Source organism: Dermacentor silvarum, chromosome 1 (assembly GCF_013339745.2).
Source record: "Dermacentor silvarum isolate Dsil-2018 chromosome 1, BIME_Dsil_1.4, whole genome shotgun sequence".
NCBI classification, from domain to species: Eukaryota; Metazoa; Arthropoda; class Arachnida; order Ixodida; family Ixodidae; genus Dermacentor; species Dermacentor silvarum.
Window position 1 is genome coordinate 384,796,257 of NC_051154.1, and position 22,952 is coordinate 384,819,208.

A 22,952-nucleotide genomic window follows, 5' to 3' on the forward strand; every position below is an offset into this window, starting at 1 on the left:
GATTTCAAGAAGTTTGACAATCATAGCATTGGCTAACAATCGCAAAGCATACTTGTGCTGTCATTTGAAACAAAACCATGCACTTTAAGGAACGGTGACAATTTCTTTGGGTGTGGGGAGCACCTGCACTGCATATATAATTTTGGTTTAAAAAGAAAGTAAGGCGGAATGAGCCATATAAATTAATGACAATAATTTTGGCATAAGTAGATTTTTGCTCAAACCATCTGAAAGTTTCTTGTTTTAGAAAGTATTAAATTTTGTTAAACGTAGCTGCTGCCAGATGATTCTATATAAGCATTTGGCCTTATGCAATACTATTTGCTTTAAATAAAATTTTTGGGTTTATTTGTCAAAACCTCAATATGATTGCTGAACGACATATTGTAGGCAAAGGCACAAATACACAGATGATATACGAAAACATGTCACAGGTGCTGCTAATAACTTAATTCGAAACACAACAGGATACTGTATATATACTCTTCCGAATGCACAGGCGCACTAGCCACTTCGGGAAGACAACAGAGGGCGATTATCCGTGCTAACACAATCATTTTGAAGATCTTAAGAAACAAGTTCCGCGTCGTACAAAACAACAGCGGTCTGACTTACACAAGCACTACTTTTTTATGTAAAACGCTTTGAGTAGCTTACATGCAATTTTATCTTTACTTCTGCCTGGGATCTTCACATCATAAAATCTGGCACGACAAGGGCAGGCTTTTTTTTGCTGATAGATGCGCATTCAAGTCTGTCGTCATGTTTTAGCATGCTCCCTCATTCAATCATTGATGCAGCAGCCAGTTTGTCCTACATAGGACTTTCCACAAGGCAGTGGGATTTCATAAACCACACCGGGACCACATTGCCCGTAAGGTGTTACATGTTGTACTTGGCAGCTTACCTTAGATCTGCCCATTATGCGGGGACACGTTCGGGCCAGCCTATTGGGAAGAGAGAACAATAGAGGCACTTTATGCCTGTTCGCCACTTTCTTTAAATTGTGGCTCAACTTATACACATACGGTACAACTTGCGGTCTTGGGCAACTCGGCTCACCAGCTCTGGCCTCATTCACCAGTGTGCCCGCTTTGTAGTGTTCTCTTTTCCCAATATGCTGGCCCAACTGTGTCCCCGCATAATGGGCAGATCTAAGGTAGGCTTGCCAAGTACAACACGTCAAACCTTACTGGCGATGTGCTACCAGAGGGGTTTATGAAATCCCACTGTCTTGTGGAAAGTCCTATGTAGGACAAACTTGCCGCTGCATCAATGATCGAATCATGGAGCATGCTAACAACACGACGAAAAACTGAATGCGCATCTTTCAGCACACTGTAAAGCCTGTCCTTGTCGTGCGAGACTTCATGATGGGAAGATCCTGGGCAGAACTAAAGATAAAACAGCACGTGAGCTGTTGGAAGCATTTTACATAAAAGAAAAAAAGTAGTGCTTGTGAATGTTGACCTATATTGTTTTCATGATGTGGAACTTGCTTTCTTTACATCTTCAAAATGGTCGTGTTAGCCTGATAATCGCCCTCTGTGCTCTGCCCGAAGTGGCTGGTGCGCCTGCGCGTTGTGAGGAGTACATATACTGTATCTCGCTGTGCCTTCAAATAAAGTTGTTAGTAGCGCCTGTGACGTGTGTCTGTGTATCTTCTGTGTATTTGTGCCTTTGCGCTATGTCGTTCAGCAAACAGCAACTTGCCTAACACCAAGTCCTTCTGCACAATATGATTATGGGGGCACTGTAGTGGGAAAGTCTGGATTAACTTTGAACACTCCCCGCAGGGGCGTCTGCGTCAGCAGGCGTTTGGTGTGTTGCGACACCACGTACCCGAGCACACGAGGGTTGGACCCTCCCGCGTGTAGCCGTGCGCGGCTTAGCCGTGTCCGGGGAAAAGGGGATCCTGGGGGTTGAGCCGATGCCGGGTGTTTGGACCTTTACGGCCCCTCGGTGGAGGCAACACACCTCTTTGGCCTCCGCTTCGCGTAGACGGCACCCCCGGACTGACCCACCCGGGGGAAATTGGTAGTCGCCTTTTCCTGTCCCCCTCTCCAATCTTTTGTCTTTCTCTCCCACTTTTCCAACTGTCCTGTTTTCTAGTCACTTCTTCTCACTTCCAAATTTCCAGGCGGCAAGGGTTAACCTGGTGTAGCTATCCAACCTTGGGTATTTTATATTAGGTTATAGCGGCGATGCATGGCTGGCGTCTGCAAGTATTCTAAACTTGTAGCGTCCCCTTGTTGGGCTCGGTGGTGGGTGGCTACCATCGCCGCCGAATTTTCCATTTTTACATGGCAAATGCTTTTCCCGCGCTACCTGATCGCTCCCTGAAAAGGGGGCGCACCGATGAAAGTTTTAATTTCTTTTTGAAACCACAGCAGTCTTTCCCGAAGTATCACGTCATACACAGCCAACATGAAACTAGGACAGTCCGAATGATCTCGCCATTTGTTGTAGCCAAATGTCTCAAGGAAGCAATCGGCCCAGGCTATAAAGTAACGAAGATGGGAAGCGGCGATCTTCTTCTAGAAGTTCGCGACAAACCACAGTACGACAAGCTTTCGAAACTTGTGGCGTTTGGAGACATCCCCGTGTCTGTGGGCCCCCACAGGTCAATGAACACAGTGCGCGGTGTCGTCTCGGAGGACGATCTCCTTGAACTAAGTGAAAGCGAACTACTTGAAGGATGGCAAGACCAGAACGTAGTCAAGGTGCAGAGGATAACATTAAGGCGAGATGACAAGCAAATACCTACCAAGCACATTATCATTACTTTCGGAACTAGCAATCTACCAGAATCAATTGAAACCGGCTACTGCAAGCTTCGTGTCAGGCCATACATCCCAAATCCGCGTCGATGCTTCAAGTGTCAGCGTTTTGGGCATGGGTCGCAAAACTGCCGAGGGCGCGCTACTTGTGCTAAGTGTGGTTCAAATGAACACGCTTCTGACATCTGCACTTCAGCAACCCGCTGTGCCAACTGTGAAGGAGATCACCCCGCCTACTCGCGATCGTGCCCCTCGTGGAAAAAAGAGAAACAAATTATAGAACTGAAAGTCAAACTGAACCTATCTTTCCCAGAGGCACGTAGGTGTTTCTATCTCCATAACCAGTCCAGTCCTTCATATTCCGATGTGGCGCGCCGGGGGCCAGCGCCACATCTTTCGGCGGCTGCCCAAGTCACACGGAGTGTGACGGCGGTCACGCCATCAGCCCCCCCGGCTGGAGCAGCCAGCGCTGTTCCGCCCCCTGCCAAGGAGGGCCAGCAGACCCGCGGGCCTGCTGGACCCAGGGCCACTGCCCATGCAGTTCGGCCTGAAACCCCCGCGAACATCCCCGCTGAGCGGGCACTGTCCACCGCCTCAGACGAGGTGATGGACACAAGCAGACCACCGGCGTCTCAGACGCCCAAAGAACGGTGCAGCTCCCTGGAGCGCACCGGGAAGAAAGGAAAACCACGCATCACGGGGCCTGGAAAGGTCTCGTGAACTAACTTCTTTCTTTCTGTACACACATCACCAACTTCTTTTCCATTATGGATACCCAAGTATTACAATGGAACGTGAGAGGACTTCTACGTAACCTTGACGATGTTAAAGAACTCCTCCGCAAATTCAGTCCAAAGGTGATGTGTGTACAAGAAACACACCTAAAATTAACACAGACGAACTTTTTAAAGCAATATGTCACTTTCCGCAAAGACCGCGACGACGCTCTCGCCTCGTCAGGGGGTGTGGCCGTAATGGTCGATAAGGGCGTTGCATGTCAGCAATTAAGCCTCCGAACGTCCCTTGACGCAGTTGCTGTCCGAGCAGTGTTGTTTGGTAAACTAGTCACAATTAGCTCCATCTACATTCCCCCTTCCCATCAGCTATCCAGAACAGAATTTCAGAGCTTCATCGATGAACTTCCTCCGCCATACATAGTCGCTGGTGACCTTAACGCTCATAGCCCCCTGTGGGGCGACTCTCGTTGCGATGCGCGAGGGCGCCTTATAGAAAATTTTCTGTTTTCTTCAGGTGAATGTGTATTGAACAAGAAAGAACCTACTTACTACAGTATTACACATAATACATACTCGTCCATAGACTTAAGCATAGTGTCGAGCACTCTAATGCCATACCTGGAGTGGTCCGTCCTCAAGAACCCCTATGGAAGCGACCACTTCCCAATTATGTTGAACTCAACGAAACGAGATGGATGCTTGTCACCACCTCCTCGATGGAATATGGACTCGGCGAACTGGGAACTGTTCCGAGAGCTAACACACTTAGGCCGTGATGACATCGTTGCTCTGAACGTGGACGACGCCGTAGCATATCTAACTGGTTTTATTATTGACGCTGCTACAAAATGTATTAAACAAACTAGTGGACTGGCTCAGAAGCGCCGCATTCCTTGGTGGAACGAAGAATGTCGTAAAGCCCGCAAAAATCAAAACAAAGCTTGGGGATTGCTTCGCGATTCTCCTACTGCCGAAAATCTTATTAATTTCAAACAGGTTAAATCGCAAGGCAGAAGGACACGTCGACGTGCCAAGAGAGAGAGTTGGGAGAGGTACATTTCTGGAATAAATTCCTACACAGACGAGGCAAAAGTATGGAACAGGGTGAATAAATTAAAGGGCCGTGAGACGAACCCGCTGCCCTTAGTGAGTACCCAAGGAGATGGCCTGGAGAATCAGGCAAACTGTCTGGGCGAACATTTTGAATATGTCTCCAGTGCATCTCATTATACACAAACATTCCTGAGGTTCAAAGAACGCGCAGAGCGACAGCCCCTCGATCGGAAATGTGCCCGAAATGAACATTACAACTGCCCGTTCAGTTTAGCTGAACTTAAAGCTTCTCTTGCTTGTTGCTACGGTTCCGCACCAGGTGCTGACCGTATCATGTATGAAATGATCAAGCACCTACACCCTGAAACACAAAAGACACTTCTCTTTCTTTTTAATGTCATGTGGGCTGCTGGTTCCATTCCATCTTCTTGGAAAGAGGCTATAGTAATCCCCGTACTTAAACAGGGCAAGGACCCGTCCTTACCTAGTAGCTACAGACCCATTGCTTTGACAAGCTGTCTGTGAAAGCTCTTCGAAAAGATGATTAACCGGCGCCTAATCTGTGTCCTAGAAAGCAACGGAATACTAGATCCTTACCAATGTGGCTTCCGGGAAGGTAGGTCGACTACAGACCACCTTGTCCGCATCGAGGCAATCATAAGGGATGCCTTTATACACAAACAGTTTTTTCTCTCCGTATTTCTTGATTTAGAGAAGGCATATGACACCACATGGCGCTTCGGTATTATCCGAGACCTTTCCGCTATGGGTGTCCGCGGCAACATGTTGAGTACTCTGCAAAGCTACCTTTCTAACCGTACCTTTCGTGTAAGGGTGGGCCAGGCCTTGTCTAGGTCTTTCACCCAGGAAACTGGTGTCCCGCAGGGCGGTGTGCTTAGCTGTACACTGTTTATTGTGAAAATGAATTCTCTACGCGCGGCTATTCCACGAACGATGTTCTACTCTGTATATGTAGATGATGTCCAGATTGGTTTTAAATCGTGCAACTTTGCTGTCTGCGAACGACATGTCCAGCATGGCTTAAATAAAGTGGCTAAATGGGCTGATGAAAACGGTTTTAGGTTGAGCCCACAGAAAAGCACATGCGTCCTTTTCACTAATAAGAGAGGAATAGTACCAGACCCTGCTATTGAGCTGTCTGGTACCACATTACCTGTAAGCAAAGAGCACAAGTTTCTAGGCATCATATTGGACTCAAAACTCACATTCGTTCCGCACATCAAATATTTGAAGGCTAAGTGCCTGAAAACAATGAACTTATTGAAGCTGCTGTCGCGTACAACATGGGGCAGTGACAGGAAATGCATTTTGAACTTGTACAGGTGCCTTGTCGGCTCACGACTTGACTACGGGGCGATAGTTTACCAGTCTGCTGCACCCAGCGCCTTAAAAATGTTGGACCCTGTTCACCATTTAGGAATCCGCCTCGCGACTGGGGCCTTCAGGACAAGCCCCGTACAAAGCCTTTATGTGGAAGCGAACGTGTGGTCGCTCCACCTTCAGAGGACTTATGCCAGCTTTACATATTTCCTTAAAATAAATTCAAACCGTACACTCCTACCTATTTTACCATAAACGATACCACATCTGCCACACTATTTAATAATCGACCAACAGCGAAGCAGCCCTTCTCGCTACGCGTGAGAAAGCTCAGTGAAGAAATGGGTGCTGCACTACTTGAACATTGCCTAATGCCTCCAGCGAAGCTGCTACCGCCTTGGCAGTGGCAGCTGGTTGAATGTGACACATCGTTTATTGAAGTCACAAAACACGCGCCAGATGCACACATTCAAATGCACTTTTTAGAACTAAAGTCAAAATACTCTTGCCCTGAATTTTACACAGACGCATCAAAGTCACATGCTGGCGTTTCCTATGCGGCAGTCGGTCCGTCCTTCTTGGAATCCGATGTACTTTATCCCCACACAAGCATCTTTACGGCAGAGGCCTATGCAGTACTATCGGCGGTGAAACACATTGATAGATTGAAACTCCAAAAGGCTGTAATATTTACCGACTCTTTAAGCGTTGTTAAAGCATTAATGATGCCGCAAAAACATAAACACCCTGTAATAATGAACCTCTACTCACTGATCTGCTCTGTTTATGCATCTAAACAACAAATCGTAATATGCTGGGTGCCTGGGCATAGAGACATCGAGGGTAATGTTCTTGCCGATCAAATGGCCACATCAATAACATCGCACGCTATTAATCCTACCGCTGCTGTCCCTGTAACAGATTTGAAACCTTTCTTGCGGAAGAAACTGCGAAGCTACTGGCAACGTTTGTGGGATGCGCAAACAAATAATAAGCTTCACTTGATTAAGCCACAGTTAGGTTTCTGGCCCTCTGCATCAAAAACACGGCGAACTGATGTCCTATTCTGTCGCCTCAGAATAGGACACACATATGGTACCCACAATTTTCTATTGAATGGTAATGATCCTCCAACCTGTGGTAGATGTGGCGAGAGGCTCACCGTTCTTCACGTCCTCCTGGAATGTAGGGAAGCCGAGAGAGAGAGGAAGAAACATTTTCCTCTGGCATACCGCTGTTCTATCCCTCTTCATCCTGCTATGTTTCTTGGCAAAGAACCGCTTTTCACTACCAAAGCAGTCCTCGCTTTTTTGAATGATGTTGTCTTGCATGTTATCAGCCCAAGAAATACGTAATGCATCCTCTCTCAAGAGGATGCCACTGTGATAATAGTTTAGTTTAGCCTCTGACATATCTTAGTATATCATCAATCTTTCACAATGCATCCCTCGTATCCATAGCACACTTCATTAGTCATTGCCATATTCTTAGTACCTATAGATCTTACGCATTTTACAGCGACTATTTTAGGCCTCTTTACAGCCATGCCACATCTGTTTTATCCACACCTTCTAATTCACCATTCATGTACCACTGACACGTCATTATCATCGCCTTGGCGCTCTTTGGCCGCATCTGGCCCTTGCGCCAAAAAACTCCAACAATCAATCAATCAATCAATCCCTTCTGCATATCGTGAAAACATACCTCTCCACCCATCATACTTTCTTAGCCATGAACCGCTTTTTAACCTGAAAACAGTTTTAGACTTTTTAAATGAAGTAAACACCCTGAAAATCATTTGGCCAGGTAATTTTAGCAAGTGATTAACGGCCCTTGTATTCAAGGGCTCTCTTCAAGCCCTAGTATCACTGTTATGTCTTACATGATACGTTTTTAACGAAACCCATTTGCCATAGCCCACATCACTAACTAGGTAGTGTCATTATTTTACCACTTACATGTTTAACGCCATTTACAGTGACAGTTTTTTAGGCCCTTCTACAGCCATGTCAGATCTACATTGAGGAACTTATTGTCCACGCCATCCACAATTCATCGATAACATTAACATTTGTCATGGCGCTCTTTGGCCATACCTGGCCCTTGCGCCATAAAACACCACACATCATCAATATGCGAGAAATGCCAAGAACCGCTCACAGTGATGCACAATTTACTGACATGTAAACATATCAAAACACAGAGACGAAACCTTTTGCAGAACTTAGTTACACATACCGTTACACCCTGCCTTAGTTTTAGGAGATGATGCACTAATGCCATTACCAGACCTTTTTAAATTCCTAGACGATACCGGCTATTTAAACAAGCTATAGACCAACACAGCCTTTACTGTTTTTAAATCTTTATTCATAACACATTGGGGTTTAGTGGCACAAAAGTGACTAAGGCTATGCTGCGCCAAACACAATTAACTAAGTAACCACTTTTCAGCTCATGATTTGGAAAAATGGTTCGTCACTGTTGTACAAGAATTAGTAAGGCAACCACTGGCTTGTGACAACCTAAAAAGATGCCCCGCAGGGGCGTCTGCGTAAGCAGGCGTTTGGTGTGTTGCGACACCACGTACCCGAGCACATGAGGGTTGGCCCCTCCCGCGTGTAGCCGTGCGCGGCTTAGCCGTGTCCAGGGAAAAGAGGATCCTGGAGGTTGAGCCGATGCCGGGTGTTTGGACCTTTACGGCCCCTCGGTGGAGGCAACACACCTCTTTGGCCTCCGCTTCGCGTAGACGGCACCCCCGGACTGACCCACCCGGGGGAAATCGGTAGTCGCCTTTTCCTGTCTCTCTCTCCCCAATCTTCGTCTCTCTCATACTTTTTCGCCTTTCCTGTCTTCTACTCTCTTCCATTTACTTCCTTTTTTCGCTGGCGGCAAGGGTTAACCGTGTGTGGCTACCCTACCTTGGGTACACCATATTTGGTTATAGTAGCGGCGTACGACTGGCGTCGTGCAGACTTGTGTACAAGCTCTGCCGCGTCCCCTCGTTGGGCTCCATGGTGGGTGGTCGGCGCTGTTGCCGAATATACACACCTTCTTATGGCAGCGCAAACCTCTGTTGTCTATGATCGGCCTCTGAAAAGAGGCCGCACCGAAGCAACGTTCCAGTTCTCCTTTCGGAGCAACACCCCAACATTCCCCAAGTACCATGTAGTCCATAGTGAAAACAACACACCCGTAAGAAAGCTCTCCCCTTTCCTGGTGGCCAAGTGCCTAAAAGACAAAATTGGACCGACATATAAAGCCTCAAAAATGTCTAGCGGGGACCTCCTCCTAGAACTAAATGACAAAGACCAAGTACAAATGCTCTCGGAACTTACCAGTATTGGCGATGCCACAGTTACAATTTCAGCCCACAGAACTCTAAATACAAGCAGGGGTGTGATATCCGAGGAGGACTTCCTTGGCTTGAGCGATGAAGAACTGCTGGAGGGTTTCCAGGAACAAAACGTGACCAAAGTACAAAGAATTGTCATTCGCAGAAATGATCAAGAAATTCCCACAAAACATGTTATACTCACCTTTGGAACAAGCGAAATGCCTACCTCTCTCAATGCAGGATATGTAAAAGTAAATGTCAGGCCATATATCCCGAACCCCAGACGATGTTTCAAGTGTCAAAGGTTTGGACATGCTTCACATGCATGCCGAGGACAAACAACCTGTGCTAAATGCAGCTCAAATGAACATCAATCTGACAATTGCACTTCTTCTCTACACTGTGTAAACTGCAAAGGGGACCATGCAGCTTACTCGCGGTCCTGTCCTTGCTGGAAAAAAGAAAAAGAAGTAATTGCACTAACTGTGAAAGAAAAAATCTCGTTCTACGAAGCTAGAAAGCGATTGTCTTACCTTTCTAGAAGAAGTTATGCCGAAGTGACGCAGGTGGGGGCAGCGTCACAGAGGCCTCGGGAGTCCTGCGGGCCCACACACAGTGGTCCTGCAGTCACCCCTCCCGCCCCCGTGGTGGAAGCAGTCAGCGCTGCTCCACCCTCTTCGAAGGGCCCGCAGACACCAGTCTCGCAGGGCCCTAAAATCAATCGAGCCCCAAGGCCCGAGACACGTGTCTCGGCGCCCAACTCTCGGTCCTCCAGCGCCTCAGGGAGAGCGATGGAGGTCGACTCAAAAACCCCGGTGTCGTCGACGCCGAAGGACAAGCGCTCTCTCGAGCGCGCAAAGAGGGACAAAGTCCCAATAACCACACTAATTAAGAAAGTGGTAACCTAAAGGTTATCGCTCCTTTGTATTAGCCTTCTCCACATCTATGTCACCTAACATCTTATTCAATCGTAATGCCATCTTTTACCTTTCAGTCTTAAAATGGCTTTTATTATCCACTGGAACTGCAGAGGACTATTACGCAACTTAGGTGACATCAAAGACATGCTAAATAACTTCTCTCCTGTAGCCTTGTGCTTGCAGGAAACAAACCTAGGCGAAAACATAAAAATTTTTTAAAAGGCTACACTGTGGTACGGCGCGACCGTACCCAGGCGAGCCGGCTTTCGGGTGGTGTAGCCATTGTTCTGCAGGGAGGTATAGCAGCCAGAGAAATTGCCATTAACAGTCACATAGAAGCCGTTGCTGTCACCATTTTAGCACACAAAACCATCACCATTTGCTCACTATACATTCCACCACACGCACATTTTACTGTAAGAGACCTAGAGTTAATTTTAAACCAGCTACCCGAACCTTTTTTAATAGCGGGTGATTTTAACGCACATAACACGTTATGGGGTAGTAAAACAAACGACACCAGGGGACAAACACTTGAAGATTTTATCTTAACAAATGACATATGCCTTTTAAACACTGGCGCTGCAACTTACTGCTCCCCAAGCACAGGAGCTATGAGCTGTCTTGATCTGGCGCTGTGCTCCCCATCCATCTTTGACGACTTTCAATGGAGTGTAATCGACAATCCCTACGGTAGTGACCATATGCCTTCTATCATTCAAAAAACATCCCTTCTCCCTACCACACCATCAAGATCACCCCGTTGGAAACTCCATCTAGCAGACTGGCCTCTCTTCACGGAAAAGGCCAGTCTGGATGACATACCAGATAGTCTAAATATAGATGAACTAAATGAAAAAATTACTGCCTGTATACTTGCTGCAGCAGAACAGACAATACCTCAATCCTCTGGCTTTTTAGGAAGTAAATTAAAACCCTGGTGGACGAACGGATGTACAGAAACTAAAAAGCTACAAAACAAAGCGTGGGGTATCTTTCGGCGATACCCAACACAAGATAACCTCCTATTTTTCAAAAAAGCAAAAGCGAAAGCCAGGTACACACGCAGGCAAGCCGAAAGACAGTCATGGAAAAATTATGTATCATCCATAAATAGCTCGATAACATCCAAAAGAATGTGGGATCAACTTCGTAAGTTTAGAGGGAACTACACTCCTTACACGATCCCCATACTCTCACCTCCAGGCAAGCAAACAAACTTAGAAGAACAAGCAAATATATTAGGGCAGCATTTCCATAACATATCAAGCTCAGTAAACTACTCTCCTAAATTTCAAAGATATAAGCAATCAGCAGAAAAACAAAAGCTTCCGACAACAGGAAGTTCCGAGAGATCGTATAACGCCCCCTTAACACTCCAAGAAATCAACAGAGTACTCACTACTAGCAAAAAGACAGCACCCGGTCCGGACAGAGTGCATTATGCAATGCTCGCACACCTATCCCCTAAAGCAGTGGAGACCTTGCTTCGTTTCTTCAATGTAATCTGGGAAAAGGGAAAAATGCCAAATGAATGGAAGAAAGCTATTATAGTCCCTTTCTTGAAAGCTGGAAAACATCCCACAACAGCAACCATCTACAGACCTATAGCACTCACAAGCTGTCTTGCAAAGTCATTTGAAACAGTTATAAACATAAGATTGACATACGTCCTTGAAACCGAGAACCTGCTGGACAACCACCAGAGTGGGTACAAGAAAGGTTGCTCTACAACAGACCACCTAGTTCGGTTAGAACACGAGATACGTACTGCTTTTCTACACAAACAGTACTGTCTCACAGTCTTCTTCGACTTAGAAAAAGCGTACGACACAACATGGAGGTTTGGTATTTTGAGGGATTTAGCGGATTTAGGGATCCGCGGTAAAATGCTTAAATGTCTAGCTGATTTCATGTCCGACCGAACCTTTCAAGTGCGTTTAGGAACGGTGCTGTCACGCATATTCATTCAGGAAAATGGTGTGCCGCAGGGATGTGTATTAAGCACAACACTGTTTGTCGTAAAAATGAACTCCGTAAATAATGTAATCCCACCCTCTGTAATGCACTCGTTATATGTGGATGATCTACAAATTGCGTGTCGTGCATCGAACATGGCAACCTGCGAACGGCAAACTCAAATCACATTAAACAAGCTCACACAGTGGGCATCTGAAAACGGTTTTCGTTTCTCAACGGAAAAAACTATTAGTGTTGTCTTTTCACAAAAAAGAGGCCTACAACCAGATCCCATCCCTAAGTTACAGGAAGCCGTCCTACCGGTAAAACAAGAACACAAGTTTCTGGGTATTCTGTTTGATAAAAAGTTGAACTTTCTGGCCCACATAAATTGTCTTAAAATTAAAGGGAATAATGCACTTAACATCCTCAAAGTCTTGTCCCGGAAGCGCTGGGGCTCTGACCGTAAATGCCTGCTACACATATACCGCTCTTTAGTACGCAGCATATTAGACTATAGTAGCATCATATATGGTTCAGCCAGACCATCTTACATCCGACGACTTGACCCAATTCATAACCTTGGACTGCGACTGGCAAGTGGTGCTTACAGAACATCACCTGTCCAGAGTCTATACACTGAATGTAATGAGCCTCCTTTACAGCAGCGCAGGGCGCTACTAACGTTTTCCTATATACTCAGAATCCAGTCATCACCAGAACATATATGCTACAACATCGTCACACAGTGCAACTCACGCTTACACTACACAAATAAACCGAACATGATTAGACCACTTCTGCTGCGATATGAGGAATACTGTTGCGATTATGACATTCCTCTTGAGGTCCTTCAGGTTGCTAAAAGGCCACAACGATTACCCCCGTGGTGCGAACTCATACAGTTATGTGACCGGGCATTAACCCCTCTAAAGAAAAATGACACCCCGCACGAACACATCATACAAGAATTCCGCGCTCTTCAGCAGAAATATAAAAATTACATGGAATTTTACACGGATGGCTCTAAAACAAAAGAACACGTTGGAGTGGGGATCGTGACAAAAAATTACGAAACAAGCATTAGACTACCACAGCACGCCTCAGTTTACACGGCCGAGGTCTACGCAATATGGACCGTAGTTAAAAAGATCATCGCTGACAAACACGAAAACACAGTCATATACACTGATTCCTTAAGCACACTGAAGGCTCTACATGTGAAATCTGAATGTGAACCCCTATTAGGGGATATTTTAAAACTGGTAACATCAAACAAGTATGGCAGATCAATCAGGTTTTGCTGGGTACCAAGCCATGTTGGAATACCGGGTAATGAAGAAGCTGATAGATGCGCGTCAATGGCAGCACACAAAGACATAACAAACACAACACTCCCATATAGAGATTGTATCCGTGCGATTCGGAAGGCCTTGAGGTCAAAATGGCAACACGAATGGGATCATTATACCAACAACAAGTTACATCTCACTAAACCCGTACTTGGCGAATGGAAGTCATGTAGTCATCAGGAACGGTTCATTGAAGTAGTCTTATGTCGACTACGGATTGGGCACACACACCTCACACACAACTTTTTACTCACAAAAGAAGACCCACCTATATGCGAGAATTGCCATGAACCGCTCACAGTCATGCACATTTTACTGACATGTAAACATTTCGAAACAGAGAGACGAAACCTTTTGCAGAACTTATACAAATTACACATACCGTTACACCCTGCCTTAGTTTTAGGAGATGATGCACTAGTGCCATTACCACACCTTTTTAAATTTCTAGAAGTTACTGGCTATTTAAACAGGCTATAGACAAACACAGCCTTTGCTGTTTTAAAATTTTTATTCATAACACCTTGTGTTTGGCGCAGCATAGCCTTAGTCGCTTTTGCGCCACTAAACCCCAATTAACTAACATTTCATTGCACACGACTGGCACAGTTGAATGTCTGCATGAGGGATATTCGTGCATAATAAAGGACACGTGGTTGTTTTGCAGTGGTATGAGCCAAAGTGCATTACAGCCTGATTATTAAATGTAGGCATGTTTAGCAATACATTGCGTGCAACTGTGCTCACAGTATCCAATTTGGGTTTAGTACTCTGCTTCATGCAACAAAAGGTTCTTAATTTTTGAAAGTCTTATTTTGTGAGGCTGTGAGCATAGCAGGCCAACCAAAATTTTAATATTGGAACTTATTTGCAATATTGGATGATGCAACTTTCATTTAATATAGGTGGACTTCATAATGCAATATGTTTTTTGTGTGTAGTTTTATGTGAATGTAAGAGTATCACCACTGTTTTTGCAGGATCTTAAAAAACACTACTCCATTTCCAGCATTTTCAAGGCAACCAAGTTGTACGAAAACCTCAAGAAGGCCACAATGGGCAACAAGTTCGTGGTTTATGGCGACCCTGCCTACCCTTTGCTCTCACTCCTTTACAAGCCATTTGAAGACACCACCCTGCAACCTTACGAGGCATTTTTCAGTCGGGGCATGAGCAGGGTACGGCAAGCTGTGGAGTGCGGGTTTGGCAAGGTTGCCTAAGAATTTGGCTTTGTGGACTTCCACAAGAATAAAAAAATGTTTCGTCGAGTCAGACGTACGTACCGGTACGTGTGGCAACAGTTCTTGCCAACTGCCACACGTGTCTGGCAGTCAAGTGTGCGACTTTTTTGATCTTTGCACCTCGTCACTTGAGTACTTGGTGCCGTGTGTCACATAAGAGGCACATACAGGGGCCGTATTCTGAAATGTTCACTTCGGCGATACTTTGCCTTTTGCCTTCAGGCGTGCGCTGATTGGCTGGTTGAGAAAAATTGACTGACGTTGGATTCAATGAGCCAATCAGCTCATCCAATTTTGCTGAAACAGCCAATCAGCGCACGCCTGAAGGCGAACTATCGTCGAAGTGGAACATGATCGGTTGCGTTAGCAAGGTCAGTTGAAATGTAAGGTGTGGGGCTGGAACTGGACATGTCGGACAGGGGTTTAGATACCAGAAAAGGTCGCGTAGAAGGTGCCCATACTCGTGAATAGACAAAGCAGCCGAAGGTGGTTGTGGTGAGAAGAAGTCATTGGGCAGACGAAGCAAAGTACCGTAGACAAGCTCCGCGCTTGAGCACCTGATTCCGACTTCAAGGCGCACCGGATACCCAGAAGTACCAGTGGTAGACGTTGAAAACATTGCAGTGGCGTGCCATGAGCAATCGGCGCTGACTTAAGCTGTCAATGGAAGTGTTCCACAAGGCCTTTGGTTTGAGGATGGTAGCTGACTGTGCGCAGACGATTCGTACCAAGCAAGCACAGGAGCTCTTGCAAGAGCTGACTCAAATTGTCAGTAACAATTTTGATAGGGCATCCGAAGCAGGCAGCCCATGCTGTGACGAAGGCTGCCGCAACCGTTGTAGCAGAGCTGTCTTGAAGTGGCCTTCTTGCCAACGGGTAAACCTGTCGATAGAGGTGAGCAGGTAGCAAAATCCCTGACACGGTGGTAGTGGTCCGACAATGTCAACGTGAGCAACGTCAAAACAATTATGAGGTTGAAGAAACTGGCATGCTGGGGCGAGCGAGCGGGTGCAGTGTGTCAAAAAGCTGTTTGCACAACGTGCTGGGGACATATGGTCTCGGTGTGCCCGTACAAGTGTCGCAAACGAGTGTGGCACCATCAAGCTGGATATTGCCCAACCATAGTGCTGTTTTGGATCAGCGCAGTTGAAGGACTTCAAGTTCATTAACTTGGTGTGCAGCGAGTGTCTGCGCATCAAGTGGTGCAGGACATGCAGGTGTTGTCACGGCTGAGGGTGTCAGCAGGCGCATTCTGGTCGCCGTTGACGTGTTAGATGTCAGTGGAGAGTTCCGATATAAACAAGAGATTGCAGATTTCTCGTGGCATTTGTGTCGACAACTCTTGGTGAAGCGCATACGTCAAGAGCGTGTGATCTGTGAAGAGGGTAAAGGGTCGGCCTTCGATGATATGGCAAAAGTGACGGACGGCGAGGTAAATTCCAGGCAACTCTTGACCAAAAGTGCTGTAGTGAGCCTCGGTTGGAGTAAACAGCCATCCGAACGTTCTTTGCAGACGCAGGTTAAGTGTGAGCGAGCGTTGTCGAAATACGGGAATTCGAGTTCCATTCACGGCTTGCAAGTACAGAATGGGAGCAACTGTGCGATCTGCTCGTGTAGCAGGTAGAGTGCTGACCTGTACCTGTACACCTGTGTCTATCAGGAAGCGTTGGCCAGTGACCTTGTAGAAGAGGCGACATGGTGTGGGGCTATGACCACTTGTCGCCGTTAGCGGTTGGTCAGACGGTTTCCCGACTAAGGGCAAAGAAGTGCTTGCGCCCAAAAACGGTGGTGATACCAGCAGATGGCTGGCTGATCTACTGCACTGTAGCACTGACGCTTGCTGGATCGATTGTGTTGATGAGATGGAGATTGGCGATGACGCCCGAAACGAGAAGAAACGTTCCTACGAATGGTTGCATGTCTCATCCAGTCTATTGTACAGCTCAGCGACAGGGGATGTTGTCAATACGATCTCTGGCCGGTTTGGAGGCGAAGAATGCGCAGTGTGAGACGCTCACATGGGCATCACAGCTGCAACCAGAGCAAGTGGATTGGCAACCTTTATCACCTTGTCGGCCAATGCAGCGAGCTCTTACAGATCCTGTATTGAAGCAGTGGCCAGCACCATCTGGACTTGGGTGGGCAAGCACTGAAGAACTAGCTCACGTATGAGGGGCTTTTTCCGTGGTGGAAGTGCGTGGGCCGAGAGGATTAAGCATTCGGCGCAGTAACTGGCTTGGGTATTGATTGCCCAGCTGTTCGAATTAGAGTAGCTGTTGTATTCGTGAGCGTTCTGGCATAGCTGTACGACTGGTATAGCGGCTATGATTGCATCATAAGCCGACGCTGAGAAGATGTGCGTGAACAAAAGAAGAAGGTTTGCAACCCCGCAGGGGCGTCTGCGTAAGCAGGCGTTTGGTGTGTTGCGACACCACGGACCCGAGCACATGAGGGTTGGCCCCTCCCGCGTGTAGCCGTGCGCGGCTTAGCCGTGTCCGAGGAAAAGAGGATCCTGGAGGTTTAGCCGATGCCGGGTGTTTGGACCTTTACGGCCCCTCGGTGGAGGCAACACACCCCTTTGGCCTCTGCTTCACGTAGACGGCACCCCCGGACTGACCCGCCCGGGGGAAACCGGTAGTCGTCTTTTCCTATCTCTCTCTACCCTCATCTTCGTCTTTCCCTTCCACTTTTAATCTGTCCTGTCCTCTCATTTGTTCCATTCACCTCGACTTTTCCTGGCGGCAAGGGTTAACCTGGTGTGGCTGTCCTACCTTGGGTATACCATATTGGGTTATAGTGACGGCATACTGCTGGCGCTGTGCAGACTTGTTTTCATGTTCTGCCACGTCCCCTTGTTGGGCTCCGTGGTGGGTGGCAGACGCCGTTGCCGAATAAGTAATTTCTTTCCATGGGATCGCCAAACCCTTTCTCAACCGATCGTGCCTCGAAAAGGGTACGCACCGATGCAACCTCGCTATTCTTGCCCAAAACAAAGAAAGTTTCCCGAAATTCCACGTCCTTCACTGTGACCAATCATCAACAAAAGCTAGAGCAATTTCGCCATTTCTTGTGGCCAAGTGCCTGAAAGAGACCATTGGAGCTGGTTATAAGGTAACAAAGATGGCAAGTGGAGATCTGCTCCTCGAAATAAAAGACAAAGAACAATACAACAGACTGGCACACCTCGTAGCCTTTGGTAACATCCCTGTTCTGTAAGCGCACATCGAACTATGAACACAGTCAAAGGCGTAGTATCAGACAAAGACTTGATGACATTGAATGAAGAAGAACTCTTGGATGGATGGAAGGACCAAGGGGTAATCCATGTGCAGCGCATCACAATCAGACGAAATGACAACGAAATCCGAACAAAGCATTTAATACTCACTTTCAGTTCCACTACCTTACCCGAGACTCTTGAAACCGGCTACGTAAAACTTCATGTTCGACCTTACATTCCGAACCCACGACGTTGCTTCAAATGTCAAAGATTTGGTCACGCATCTCAGAGCTGCCGAGGGCAGCTTATGTGCGCAAAGTGCGGCACAACCGGTCACTCTTCTGACGATTGCAATAACGACGAGGTACATTGTTCGAACTGCGACGGCAGTCACCCTGCATACTCCAGAGCTTGTCCAGCCTGGAAGAAAGAAAAAGAAATAATTACTGTAAAAGTGAAGGACAACATAACATTTCGTGAAGCACGACAACGTATCTCCTCGTTATTCTTGCTCAAAACATCTTTCGCCGAAGTGGTGCAACGGGGGGCGGCACCGCAACGGCCTCTGGCAGCAGCCCGGACCACGCCTAGCGTGCCGAGGCTAATGCCACCCGCCCCTAAGGTGGGAGCAGCCAACGCTGCCCTGCCATCTCTCAAAGTGTCCACACCAGTGGCCTCTACAAGCTCCGGCAGCAGCCAGGGCACCACAGAGGCCTCAGGGGTCCTGTCGACCTCCGGTCTGGTGGGGACGAAGACTTCGTCGCTCGAGATGAAGTCTACGCGCCCGCAGGGGCGTCTGCGTCAGCAGGCGTTTGGTGTGTTGCGACACCACGGACCCGAGCACACGAGGGTCGGACCCTCCCACGCTTAACCGTGCGTGGCTTAGCCGTGTCCGGGGAAAAGGGGATCCTGGGGGTTGAGCCGACGCTGAGTGTTTGGACCTTTAAGGCCCCTCAGCAGAGGCAACACACCCCTTTGGCCTCGGCTTCACGTGGACGGCACCCTCGGACTGACCCACCCGGGGGAGATCGGTAGTTGCCTTTTCCTGTCCTCCTCTTCAGTCTTCGTCTTTTTCTCTCACTTTTAATCTTTCCTGTCTCCTCCTCACTTCTGATTTTCTGATCTTCCAGGCAGCTAGGGTTAGCCTTGTGTGAGATGGCCAACCTTGGTTATATCATATTTGGTTATAGTGGCTGTGTACAGCTGGCGTTGGCAGGTCTTGTTTATAACAACCCTGTCACGTCCCCTTGTTGGGCTCCGTGGTGGGCGGCTGGCACCGCTGCCGAAATCACGCTAATTTGTATGGCTTCCTCATACCCTAAACTCCCTGATCGCCCTCTCATAAAAAGAGGACGCACCGATGAATCGCTCAGCTTTTTCCCTAAGACCACCGAAATTTTCCCACGTTTCCACGTGATTCACAGTGAATCCCCCGGTAAAATCGTAAGAACAGTATCACCTTTTGTAGTTGCTAAATGCCTGACTGACTCTCTTGGTCCTGGTTACAAAGTAACGAAAATGCCCAGTGGTGACATCCTCCTCGAAATCCGTGACAAAGCACAGCACGAAAATCTGGCAAAACTTGTCTCGTTTGGTGACACCCAAATTTCTGTAAGCCCTCATCGTTCTATGAACAGTACACGAGGGGTAGTATCAGATCAAGACCTACTAGAATTGACTGAGGCAGAGCTCCTAGAGGGCTGGAAAGAGCAACACGTGACGAATGTGCAGCGAATCAAGATCCGGCGAGACGACAAGGAAATTCCTACAAGACACCTTATACTTACTTTTTGTACTAGCACGCTCCCCGAACAGATTGAAACAGGTTACATGAAAATAAATGTCAGACCTTACATTCCGAACCCTCGACGCTGCTTTAAGTGCCAAGATTCGGTCACGGCTCTCAGAGCTGCCGGGGCCGTACTACCTGTGCAAAGTGCGCATCACACGACCACCCTGCGGACAACTGTAACGACCCACCCCACTGTGCAAACTGTGAGGGTGAACACCCGGCATATTCACGCTCCTGTCCCTCATGGAAAAAAGAAAAAGAAGTTATAACACTTAAAGTAAAAGAAACATTTCCTTTAAAGAAGCACGAAAGCGCCTCTCATTTGTGGGGCCTTCTTTCTCCGAAGTGGCACGGCAGGGGGCAGTGCCACAACGGTTTCTCGGCGGCCGTTCGAACCACGCAAAGTGGCCCGGCGGTAGCGCCACCCGCCCCCACTGCGGGATCAGCTAGTGCTGTTCCGCCATCCAGCAAGAAGAGCCAGCAGTCCTCCGTGCCTGCGGGCTCTACGACACCTAGGGCCTCTGCTCGTGCAGAGAAGCCCGAAACACCCGTGAGCGTGCGCCGCGAGCGGGCATCCAGCGCCTCGGCGGAGGTGATGGATACGTCACAATCCCACCGGCGTCTCAGACGCCGAATGATCGGCGCAGCTCTCAGGAGCGCGCCAAAAAAGACAAACCCCGCATCACGGGGCCCGGAAAGGGCCTTGTGGGCTAACACAGATTTCCCCTCTTAAACACACAGCACAACACACTCCCACTATGGATACACAAATACTATATTGGAATGTCAGGGGTCTTCTCCACAACCTCGATGACGTTAAGGAACTCCTACATAAACATAATCCAAAATTGCTGTGTGTTCAAGAGACACATCTGAAACATTCACACACAAACTTTCTTCGCCAGTACTCCATCTTTCGAAAAGACCGTGACGAGGATAACGCCTCGTGTGGCGGTGTAGCAATCGCTGCAGACAAGTCTGTAGCTTGTCATCATGTAGCCTTGCAAACACCCCTTGAGGCAGTGTCAGTTAGGGTAGTTCTTTTCAATAAGCTGGTAACTGTTTGTTCTATATATATACCCCCAAGCTATCACCTCACCAAAACAGATTTTTATAACCTCATAGATCAACTGCCGGACCCTACTACTCGTGGGTGATTTTAATGCTCACAACACCTTGTGGGGAGACTCCCGATGCGACGCGAGAGGTCGACTCATTGAAAATTTCTTGTGACCTCTGGTACCTGTCTCTTTAATAAGAAGGAGCCCACCTATTACAACGCCCAACACGATTCGTATTCATCGATAGACCTTGCACTGGATCCGCTTCCCTTCTGCCTGACCTTGAATGGAACGCATCAAAAATCCTTTTGGAAGTGACCATTCCCTGTAACTTTAAACTTAATAACGCAGCATGACAACCCTCCAGTATTCCTCGATGGAAATTAGCATCTGCTGACTGGGAGCATTTTAAAGAATCAACTCATTACCACGAGATTTATAAAACATTTTAGTATCGACGAAGCTGTTGCTATTTTACCGCTTTTATTATTGATGCTGCTGAAAAGTGTATCCCACAAACGAATGGGAGCTCACGTAAAAGACGTGTTCCCTGGTGGAACGAAGACTGGAGACAGGCTGCCGAAAAGGCAAAATAAGGCATGGGGCATATTGCGTAGATCTCCAAATGCTGAAAATCTCATTCAATTTAAACAGATTAAATCGCAGGGAAGGCGGACACGAGTCAGGCAAAGAGAGAAAGTGGGTGAGGTTTATCTCGGGTATAATCATACACTCAGGGGCAAAGTGTGGAACGGCTTAAGAAAGCTAAAGGGGCACCAAATTCATCCGTTGCCTCTGGTGAATGATCAGGGAACACCTTGCAGGACCAGGCCGACTGTCTTGGGAGCATTTTGAGCGTGTTTCAAGCTCAATCCATTATTCACAACCCTTTCTTAAATCTAAACAGAGAGAAGAATGTAACCATTCGTACGCAAATGCCGACAGAACGAACCGTTATAACCTTCCTTTCACTATTGCCGAGTTGAGAGCTGCCTTGATCGCATGTAAGAGCTCTGCACCGGGACCGACAGAGTCATGTATGACATGATTAGGAACCGTAAACCCTGATACACACTGACACTACTCGCACTTTTCAACACTATTTGGGCTGCCGGATACCTTCCGTCCGCATGGAAAGAAGCGATTGTGGTCCCTGTATTGAAGCAAGGTAAAGATCCTTCCTCGGCGGCAAGCTACCGTCCGATAGCTCTCACAAGTTGCCTATGTAAGCTATTTGAAAAAATGGTTAATCGAACTCATACATTTCCTGAACTGAACAAATGCTTGATCCCTATCAGTGTGGCTTTAGAGAAGGGCGATCCACAACTGATAACTTGTGCGCATTGAAGGAAATATCCGGGATGCATTTGTGCATAAACAGTTTTTTCTATCAGTATTCCTCGATATGCAGAAGGCGTACGACACAACAGGGCGTTACGGAATCCTGAGAGACTTTCGCGAATGGGCATCCATGGCAATATGCTAAGCTAATAGAGAGCTATTTGTCTAATCGTACCTTCCGTGTCAGATCGGCAATGTATTGTCACGTCCATTTATACAGGAAACGGTGTACCCCAAGGAGGCGTGCTCAGCTGCACACTCTTTATCGTTAAAATGAAAACACTCCGTGCCTCATTACCACCGGCTATTTTATTCCGTCTACGTAGACGACATACAAATAGGCTTCAAGTCATGTTAAACCTGCAGTGTGCGAGAGACAGAGAACAGCAGGGCTTAAACAAGGATAACGAGTGGGCAGACGAAAAAACGGTGGAAAGTTAATCCCCACAAAAGTTCTTGTGTTCTTTCACAAGAAAGAGAGGCCTGATCCGAGCACTGGTTGAACTGCATGGACCAGCACTACCTGTGAACAAAGAACACAAGTTTCTAGGCATCATACTTGACTTTAGGCTAACTTCATCCCCACATAAATATCTCAAGAAAAATGCCTAAAAACAATGAACCTCATGAAGATTTATCTCACAAATCATGGGGCAGCGACGAAATGTTTAATGAATCTTACAAGAGCGTATTCGTTCGCGACTGGATTATGGTGCTGTATATAGCTCTGCTGCCCCACAAGTGCGCTAAAGATGCTGGATCCGTTCACCATCTGGTAGCCGCCTGGCCACCGGCGCTTTCGAAAAGCCCTATAG

General features: G+C 47.3%; 2 protein-coding genes across 3 annotated transcripts in view; one reads left to right on the forward strand and one right to left on the reverse strand.

The window, feature by feature from the left end:
* LOC119437508 (uncharacterized) overlaps nt 1–22,952 on the reverse strand; it is a 444,678-nt gene that overhangs the window by 182,822 nt on the left and 238,904 nt on the right. The window lies entirely within an intron of this gene.
* On the forward strand, nt 1,793–10,353 carry LOC125942457 (uncharacterized). Its single transcript, XM_049660628.1, has 2 exons — nt 1,793–1,921; nt 8,584–10,353. Exon 2 carries the CDS (start codon nt 8,972–8,974, stop codon nt 10,157–10,159), a length of 1,188 nt encoding a protein of 395 aa, XP_049516585.1. The 5' UTR covers nt 1,793–1,921; nt 8,584–8,971; the 3' UTR covers nt 10,160–10,353.

What these genes read in the sequence shown, in the direction of transcription:
- LOC125942457 (XM_049660628.1), top strand. Translation starts at nt 8,972, where the DNA reads ATGGCAGCGCAAACCTCTGTTGTCTATGATCGGCCTCTGAAAAGAGGC.